The following is a 9,823-nucleotide window of genomic DNA, read 5'->3' as shown; positions in this document are numbered from 1 at the left end:
GAGATGGAGTCTCACTCTGCCACCAGGCTGGAGTGCAGTGGCGCGATCTTGGCTCACGGCAACCTCCCGGGTTCAAGTGATTCTCCTGCCTCAGCCTTCCGAGTACCTGGGATTATAGGCGCCCACTACCACGCCCAGCTAATTTTTGTATTTTTTGTAGAGACAGGGTTTCACCATGTTGGCCAGGATGGTCTTGATCTCCTGACCTAGTGATCCACCCGCCTCAGCCTCCCAAAGTGCTGGGATTACAGATGTGAGCCACCGCACCCAGCCTAGATCTGGGTTCTTGCCTAATGAAGCTGTTTACAATACCACTCCCACCCAGCTACCCCCACCCAGCCCAGAAAGGCAACGCAGACCTAAAAACCCACAATCCTTTTTATCCCCTCCTTTTGTTCAAAGTTCTTTATTTTTCGCACCTCCTTTCTTCTGGTTACAAAATTAAACCATGTTTGTTGCCGGAAATTCGGAAAATGCAGATCGCCAAGAAGAAAATTAGTCACCCCAAGATAAAAATATTGCTCAAAACAATCTTTTTCCAGATTTTCTCTGTACATTGTAAAAGTTGTTTTTTCTGAAAGAAATTATGACCACCTGTTTCTACTGAGTGACACATTGTGCAGGGCAAAGATGGCAAAAGAATCATGGAATCCATGTGGCGAGCAGACAGCTGTCTAGTCCTTCTGTTTTCCTGTATATTTGACATCTTTCTTTTTTTCTCTCTTTTTTGAGACAGAGTCTGGCTCTGTCACCCAGGCTGGAGTGCAGGGGCACAATCTAGGCACACTGCAACCTCCGCCTCCCCGATTCAAGCAATTCTCCTGCCTCAACCTCCCAAGTAGCCAGGATTACAGGCATGTGCCTCCATGCCCGGATAATTTTGTATTTTTAGTAGAGATGGGGTTTTACCATGTTGGTCAGGCTGGTTTCGAACTCCTGACCTCAAGTGATCCACCCGCCTGGGCCTCCCAAAGTGCTGGGCTTATAGGCGTGAACCACTGCGCCAGGCCATGTTTGACATTTTTCATATTCAAAGTGTTAGAATCATAGACATCCACTGTGTCATTACATATTCTTCTACACCATCAGTTTCAGTGCCTGTGAGAATTCTGCTATACAGATATCCCAGAATATGTGTAAACAAACCTCTACTCCTGGGCATTTTTTAATATTTTGGACATCTCATTTCTTGTTTTAAAGTATTTGTTTTCATCATATCTGATATGAGGTAAGTCCCTTTTAACTGGTGTCTATATTAACCCTCAAACAACCATCCAAATACCAACCTTCTCAACATCTGACTTGGACAGGTTCATCTCTATATGATTTCTGAGGTCCCTAAACAAGCTTTCTGCTAATTCCCTTTCTCTTGTTTTTGATAGATTATTAGGTGGATTGAGAATAAAATCCAAACTCTTCGATCTTTCAAACTTGTATTTCTTTGTCCATGAAACAGAAACAGCAGCTGAATGTCTACCGCTGAAGAGACAGCAGCTGCCAGTGTTCTCCATCAGATGGGCTCTGAGTTAGGAGAAATACCAAATCTGCAAACAACCTGTGTGCACATGAATGAAAAACACAAGACCATCACCCCACCATCAGCTCCCAGTCCCAGCCCCTAATCATGGCCACCAAGCATCATAACACACTGGAAGATCCTTCTAGTTTCCTCCCCCTAGGAGTGTGAGACTCTAGGATTCATTACCCTTAATAAAAAAGCTTGTGACATTAGGATTGGGGGCAGAGTTTCCAGGATGCCATCTTCAGACATTCTCAAGAGCCCTCAAGTTTTCTCAGAACTTACTAACCTTGAACGTGTGTTTCAATGACTGTCTGATTAATACAGACCTTCTGGGCGGCCAGCTTATAACTAAGGACGGTGACATGACACCAGTGTGCACATTTGCATCTGTGACAACAATCACAGCACACACTGCAGTGTCCCAGTGAAAGCTGACACACACCGAAAGCTACGATGGCTCAGAGAGAAAGGACAGTAGAACTGAGTCATCACACCACGCACGATTGTGGGATCAGTGAGAAAACTCTAAGATACACAAATACTGAGAAGTGTAGCCATGTTGCAGGCAGGTGGCTTACATGAATCCCGTCTCTATACACAGCAACTGCCTGGTCAATGAGCAGTGACTGTGGTCATACTACAAATAGATACCAAATGAAGAAATACCCTTTCAACAATGCCTAACACTAGCCTTATCGTCAAGTGAGCCAGCCGGCTCTACGGTTGTCAGATGAGAACCTTCCACACTGGCATTTGCAGGCTGCTTTCTGGCAATTGAACTTGAGTTTGAGGCTGCGTATCCTAAACTAGCAAACAAATTCCCAACAAATGTAAATGTCATTCCACACACATACACATTAGAGACATTCTCAGCATCAGTATTTTCAAAATCAAAAGTCCAACAAAAGAGTTTGAAGAACTCCAGATGAATGAAAACGCTAACAAAAATAGGTAACTAGTGAGCAGATGACATGTCAGATGTGGTTCTAGGATTGTTTTTTTTTAATGTGAATGATGTCATTTAAAGAAATCCTTCTTTCTCCTATTCTGAGGGGCGGCCTCTAAGGCAGTCAGTCCCCAGCCATCACTACCTCCCGGTACCCATGGCCTGTGCAACCTTCCCCTTTGAATATAGATTGGACCTAGACTTGCATCAAATGAATAGAATATGGCAGAAGTTATCAGACCTCATTCCCGAGACAAGATTCAAAAAAGACTTTGGTTTCCAGTCTCTCTCTCTCTCTCTTTTTTTTTTTTTTTTTTGAGACAGTGTCCCTCTGTCACCCAGGCTACAGTGCAGTGGTGTAAACTTGGCTCACTGCAACCTCCACCTCCTGCATTCAAGCAATTCTCCTGCCTCAGCGTCCTGAGCAGCTGGGGTTACAGGTGCCCACCACCACACCGGGCTAATTTTTGTATTTTTGGTAGAGACGGGGTTTTGCCATGTTGGCAAGTCTGGTCTTGAACTCCTGAACTCAGGTGTCCACCCACCTTGGCCTGCCAAAGTGCTGGGGTTATAGGCATGAGCCACCGTTCCCAGACTGACTGAGTTTTAACAGAACATCACCAGTATATCAAAATAAGGTTGCTCTATTTGTACTTTATAATTTTATTATAAACTAAACTTGATTTATTTATTTTTGAGCAGAAGTCTCACTCTGCCTTCCAGGATGGAGTGAAGTGGCATGATCTCAGCTCACTGAAACCTCCGCCTACTGGGTTCAAGGGATTTTCCTGCTCAGCATCCCCAGTAGCTGGGATTACATGCACCTGCCACCACACTCGGCTAATTTTTGTATTTTTATAGAGCTGAGGTTTCACCATATTGGCCAGGCTGGTCTTGAACTCCTGAACTCAAGTGATCCACCCACCTCAACCTCCCAAAGTGCTGGGATTACAGGCGTGACCACCAGGCCTGGCCTAAACTGAACCTGATTTTGTAGTTGAGTTATAAACTAACAGTTACGTTTATTACATGTTTTATGCTTATAGTTGAAGTCGCACTTCCATACAAATCATTTAAGAGAACACTGTGGGGTAGCAGAACGTGTCTTTCCGAAGATGACCACATATTGCTAAATTCTGAGAAACTGATGATTTGAGAGTTTGGGCAAGCCTCAGGTTAAGGTTGTGTGCGCCAGAGCCTCAGAATTCCCACGCATACACTCATTTCCCATAACTAAGTGTAACCTCTTAAAAACACAAATCTGACTGTGCCTGTTTTATTTATCACACTCCTAATGTTTGGCCCATCTGTAAATAAATGAGTGATTGTCATGTCCTGACTTAAAACCCTTCAACGATACTGCTCTAGAGATAAAGGCCACACTCTGAAAAGGCTCTCTAGGGTCCTCCTCTGCAGCCTCCTCCTACCAACCCTGACACCTCTCCTTCTTTTTTCTAGAGCTCGCTGTCAACCCCTGCCCTTCATCCAACCCACCTTAACTTTCACCACTTCGAGTCATCTTAAACATCCCTTCTTTCTCCCAGCTCTGATATATCGGCATTAACAGTGAGCTATGACCTATTGTTGGGCGCCATCTCTGTCCTCCGATGAGATACCTGAGGGCAGGAAGCTGTGCGTCCTTAGCCCCATCCCACCCGGTAGCACCCACTTTACACACAATGGGGGCTCCATGAATCTAGGTTGAATGGATGAGTGGCCACTACATGAGTCTGCTGGGACTCAAGCCTCACTCTGAGGAGCCCAGGATGAATCTGCTCATCAGCCAGGCAGGCAGTGGACTGGGGCTGTACCTGCCTCAGTTAAGAGACAGGAGCCCTGAGGGGCAGAGACAGCTTCCCCCGGAGTCGGAGTCGCTGCTGAGTCACCAGGGAAGCAGGAATTTCTGGTCCAATTTCTTCCTTACCTTAATGTTCAGGGCAGCAGAGTGAAGCTTTTCTAGTAACTAAATTTAAGAAGGTCTCTCAGCCACCTTTCTTTGTTTTTTGTTGTTTTGAGATAGGGTCTTACTCTGTTGCCCAGGCTGGAGTACGGCGTCATGATCACAGCTCACTGCCGCCTCGACCTCCCAGGTGGAAGCCATTCTCCTGCTTCAGCCTCCTGAGTAGCTAGGACCACAGGTGCACACCACCATGCCTGGCTAGTTTTTAAATTTTTTTTGCAGAGATGGCGTCTGGCTATGTTGCCCAGGTTGGTCTTAAACTCTAGGAGTCAAGCGACCCTCCTGCCTCAGTCTCCCAAAATGCTGGGGTTACAGGCATGAACCTGTGCCTGGCTCAGACATCTGTCTTTCCATTCCAGGAAATGCTGAAATCCGGTGCTTCCAGCACAGGGTCCTCTCCAGCTCCCCTCATCACCCCCGGTCCTCTGTCTGGTCCTCCACTCCTTGATTCTCCAGTGCAACTAAGACCACTGGGTCCCAAATGAAGCATCGCCCGGTCTCTCAGCTGACTGTTGGTCTCCCCTATGAACTTTGTTTTGTACACCTCTGTTTCCTCAGCACCTGGCAAAACTGGCTGTGAGAAAACGCTCCCTGGGCAAATGAACGCGGCCCCTTAGAAGACTCGCATCCCCGTTAATCACATGATTACCGTAAAACTCACCTCGGAGGGAAGAGGCCCGGGACAAGACACAGCAGGTTCTCAGTAACAATCACTATTAGAACTGGGGTAAGTGGTCAAGGTGGCTGAGGTAGGGGAGGGCTTAGAGGCCTTCTACAGGCATCCTGGCCGTGGTATATAATTAGTGCTCATTAAAGACAGTTCCAACTACTGTGGAAGTGACCACCTCCACACAGGCTGCTTCCTTTCCAATCCCTGGGAGAAAGGAGCTCCAACGAGAGGACACCAGCACGAGAGCCAAGGAGGTGTTCGGGTCTGAGCCGACCTGGCAGGAAGTGAGTCCCTCGTCCAGCCTCCCTGTCTCCCCCTCTCCCTCCCTCCTCACACTTTTCATTGATCTTTATTGTCATTTCCTGGGTTTGCACAAGGCTGGGTCTGGAGACCGCACACCTTGTTTCTCAGCTGAACTTTGGTGCTGGCTGCCATCGCCCGCCTCCTGGTGCTGCACACTGCCCATCATCACACACCACAGAGCCTCAGGGTGCTGCTGAGAGCACCCCGGTCCACAGCCAGGTGGGAGAGCACACCAACAGACGGCTGAACACCTGTCGGACCCTTGAGAACCCTTCTGCAAAGCTTTGAAAGAATGAAATCCACTTGGCTGGGAGATCAAATCTCTCCAGCATCTTCCTTGAAGGTTACACCATCCCTGCACATCCTATAAAAGCTGATGGTAACCAACACATCAGGAGTTTCACAAATACCTGGCCTGATGCAAAAATCCAAAGATGGAAAGGGAAAGAAAAGGAATGGCAACGCAGGAAAGGCGACCAGTGCTGGCAAACTTCAAACTCCTTTGGCAGGACGTTTCGCACAGCTTATCAGTAGAGAAATGGATCACAGCAAATGAACTGAACCCTATACCCTATCAATATTAACGTGTCACTTCCGAAAAAGAGACATTCTTCAAAAACTGCTAGTTACATGGTCCTACCACCCTAACACCAGAATTCTTACAACAGCAATGTATAAAACACTATTTTTAAAAAGCACAAATACGTAATCTCACCACCAAAATGTTTTTGAACATTAGCTTTCTTTGGGAGAAAAAAAAATAAAAGTTTAAGTCAAATATTTTTTTCAGCTTTTTCTTTTTTTAATAAAAGGTAAGTTTACCTTTGACGTTTCCTTTCACTGGTCAAAAGCTCATCGCTGGGTCATATTTATTAGCAACCCAGGGGGCTCGTTCAGAAATTTTATTTTTGAATGACTGCTTAAACTTAAATGAAAAAAAAAAAAAAAAAGTGCAACGCCCCTATGGTGTGCAGAGAAACGCTTCTGCAGAAATTTAGTGCCCCCGACCTTAAATCATGCAAGAAGTTCTGTTTGCAAAGCTAAGGAGAAGGTCGTTGGGTCACCCTCAAGCCCGGCTTCAGCACTGCCTTCCAGGAACCCGAGGAACAGGAAGGGCTTTATCTGACAGCTTTGTCACTTTGCTCCCTCATGAACCACCCTGCCTTGGCACCGTGTTGCTTTATCCCAGAGGGTCCCCTGGAGGTGGCAAAGCAGGGATACAGCTCTAAGTGGCCTTCTAACAGTGCCTGACGGTAGGAAGTGAGGCTGGGAGTTCCCTCCGCTGCAGCTTTGCTTCCTATTATTGCTGCATTTCAGCAACCTTTTTTGTGTCGCATCACTCTCGCTCCGTCGCCCAGGCTGGAGTGCAGCGGCACCATCTCAGCCCACGCAACCTCCGCCTCCCGGGTTCAAGCGAGTCTCATGTCTCAGCCTCCCGAGTAGCTGGGATTACAGGCACGCGCCACCACACGCAGCTAATTTTTTTTTTTTTTTTTTTTTTTCATGGAGTCTCGCTCTGTAGCCCAGACTGCAGTGCAGTGACGCAACCTCGGCTCAGTGAAACCTCCGCCTCCCGGGTCCCGGTGCAAGCAATTTTCCTACCTCAGCCTCCCAAGCACCTGGGATTATAGGCACGAGCCACAATGCTTAGCTAATTTCTGTATTTTTTAGTAGAGACGGCGTTTCACCATGTGGGCCAGTCTGGTCTTGAACTCCTGACCTCGTGATCCACCCGCCTCGGCCTCCCAAGGTGCTGGGATGACAGGCGTGGCCACCGCGCCTGGCCGAGACCCAGGAATTTTAATTCTCTGGAGTCAGAAAAACCTAGGTGAAGTTCCCCGCCAGCTCACTTCCCAGCTGCGTGCCCCTAAGGGCACAGACTCAACCACTCTCGGCCTCAGTTTCTCATCCGCAAAAAGGGCTCACGTGAGGGTGCAATGCTGAGTTCCCCGCGCCGGAGCACAGATGAGCTGGTGCTTACTATGAGGGCGGCTTCTTTCCAGAGCCAGGGGAGGAGGGCGGGGTGGCAGCTCGCAGCGCGAACGCGGGGTCCCGGGTAGGGGCGGGGCGGTGACGACGGAGGGGATGCGGGGTCGCCCGGACTCACCAAGGCTTCCTCCTCGTCCTTCTCCAGCGCCTGGTACTCCCGGCCCCCGCCCGAGAAGCCGAGTTTCTTCAGGAACTTGGAGACGCGTCCCTCGTCCATGGTGAGCGGGGGCAGACGCTGCCTGCTTCCCTCGGTCCCCGGCGAGGCCCGGGCTGGCTGCGCGCGCCCAAGCTTCCTGGCCCAGCCCAGGTTACCAGGTAGCCGTCAACCTGCCCGTGCCAGGTGAGGCCCCGCCCCCGGGGAGGGGCTGCGCACAAGGAGGCGCCGGCTCACCTGGGCACGCCCCGCGTGCTTGGGGCTGAGGCTCTCTCCCAAACTTGCAGCTCCTAAGAATCACCTGGAGTGGGGGAGGTGGAGGAGTAAACGCTAGTTTGAAATCCGGATTCCCAGACCCCTCCTTGCCCAGTCATTGGGTTTGGAGCCGCAGGGAGCTGGGCTTTTAACGAGCCCCAGGTGACCCTCTTGAGGAGCCCAGTGTGGGCCGCTCTAAGGCGCTGGGAGCGAGGTGGCCGGAGCTGACTCAGACTCACACCTGCGGCTGTGCGCGCTGGACGGGTCACGTGGCCTCTCGGGGCCTTGGTGGCCTCGTCTATCGTTAAGCAGGGAGCAGAGGCTAAGACCCCGCCTCCAGGGCCCTGGCAGTGGTCCAGGAGCCGGAGCTACTGAGAACCCTACTGCCTTTGGCGCCCGCGTGGTCTTGGAGGGTCAGGGCCCTCGGTCCTCATCCGCAAGATCAGCGCCTGCTCTTGCGCATCGTGGAACCTGAGCAGGTTTCTTACATTTTTTGCGCCTTGGTTTACTGCGCTGCAGAATGGTCACCACGATGGCGCCTCCTTCACAGTGACATTGAGAGGGCCCAGCGGGCAGTGCTGCACAGGAAGGTCTGGTGCAGGGCTCGGGTAGAGAACATGTGGGTGTCCTCATGACCATCACCATCATCATCACAAGGTGCTGAGCACAATGACTCCCAAAGTATGTGAGTACACACGCAGTGTAGACAGTTGCCAGCCACCAAGTGGCTGCTTTGAAGAGCAAGAGTTTTGTTTTTTGTTTTTTTGGGTTTTTTTTTTGTTTTTGAGACCGAGTCTTGCTGTCACCCAGGCCGCAGTGCAGTGGCCTGATCTTGGCTCACTGCAACCTCCGCCTCCCCTCCCGGGTTCAAGCAATTCTCCTGCCTCAACCTCCTGGGTAGTTGGGGTTACAGGCACGCACCACCACGCCTGGCTAATTTTTTATATTTTTAGTAGAGACTGGGTTTCATCATGTTAGCCAGGATGGTCCCGATCTCCTGACCTCGTGATCCAACCACCTCAGTCTCCCAAAGTGCTGGGATTGCAGGCATGAGCCAAACCCCCCGGCAAGTGCAAGGGTTTTCTTTGGCTTCATGTGGGACTAGATCCATAGCTAGACCGACCACTTAGCAGAGGAGGGGATTTGGGTAAGGCTGTGCCACTCCCCTCTGCACTGGCTTCCTCATCTCTACAGGGAAGTTGCTTACCGGCTACAGGAGGTGGAATCTGCATTTGTCCATGACATTCATCCACCCCTTTTGAGCAAATATTTGCCACCCACTTCAATTACTCCCGAGGTTGACTCCAGCCCCTGAAAACCTGCAGGTAGTTCCAGCAGCCCTTCTTGTTTCTCCGGCATCTTGCTTTTTTAAGGAGACAAAGGCTACAGTATCTGCCTGCCCCTGCTCTACCAGTTTCAACAAAGGTGCAGGAATAATGGGAACAGCAAACCTCTAATGTGAGTCAGTCCAGATTTCAATCCCAGGAATGTTCCTTTCAGCTATGTGACCTTAGGCAACTTTCTTCACCTCTCTCCACCTCAGTTTACTCGTCCATAAAATGGGGATGTCACTACCTATATAGATCAGGGTCCCAGTAGGAAACAGCGATTTGAGGAGAGTTTGAGAAACAGACTTTTTACAAGGTGTGGGGATGATGTAGAGAAACCAGAAGAGATTGTGCCATTAACAGAGACAAGTAAAGAGTGAGAAGTGGCTTTGCTCCCACCCAAAGCCTGAAGGATGAGAGGAGACAGGATGGGGGCGGGGGGGCGCTGATAACTTCAGCGGAGTAAAACTGCTTGGATCACAAGTGGGAGAGCAGTGGAGCCAAGGATGCAGCCTCCTCGGCCGAGAATCTGAAAAAGAGTGGAGAATGGTGTAGAGGAGTCCAGCCATCGTGGCTCACACCTGTAACCCCAGCACTTTGGGCGGCCAAGGTGGGCAGATCACCTGAGGTCAGGAGTTCGAGACCAGCCTGGGCAACATGGGGAAACCCTATCTCTACTAAAAATACAAAAATTAG

The 9,823-nt window shown here is 49.8% G+C and overlaps 1 protein-coding gene across 2 annotated transcripts in view; it reads right to left on the bottom strand.

The window, feature by feature from the left end:
• Window positions 1-7,694, bottom strand: part of ATP2C2 (ATPase secretory pathway Ca2+ transporting 2) — a 94,481-nt gene extending 86,787 nt beyond the window's left edge. For both annotated transcript variants that reach the window (XM_017543621.2, XM_017543624.2), the window contains exon 1: window positions 7,509-7,694. In XM_017543621.2, the coding sequence (XP_017399110.1) occupies window positions 7,509-7,607 (99 nt within the window). In that variant the 5' untranslated portion in view covers window positions 7,608-7,694. The remainder of the gene's footprint in view (window positions 1-7,508) is intronic.
• Window positions 7,695-9,823: the final 2,129 nt, after the last annotated feature.

Source organism: Cebus imitator, unplaced genomic scaffold, assembly GCF_001604975.1.
Source record: "Cebus imitator isolate Cc_AM_T3 unplaced genomic scaffold, Cebus_imitator-1.0 Scaffold159, whole genome shotgun sequence".
NCBI classification, from domain to species: Eukaryota; Metazoa; Chordata; class Mammalia; order Primates; family Cebidae; genus Cebus; species Cebus imitator.
This window is presented reverse-complemented; position numbering and strand designations above follow the sequence as displayed.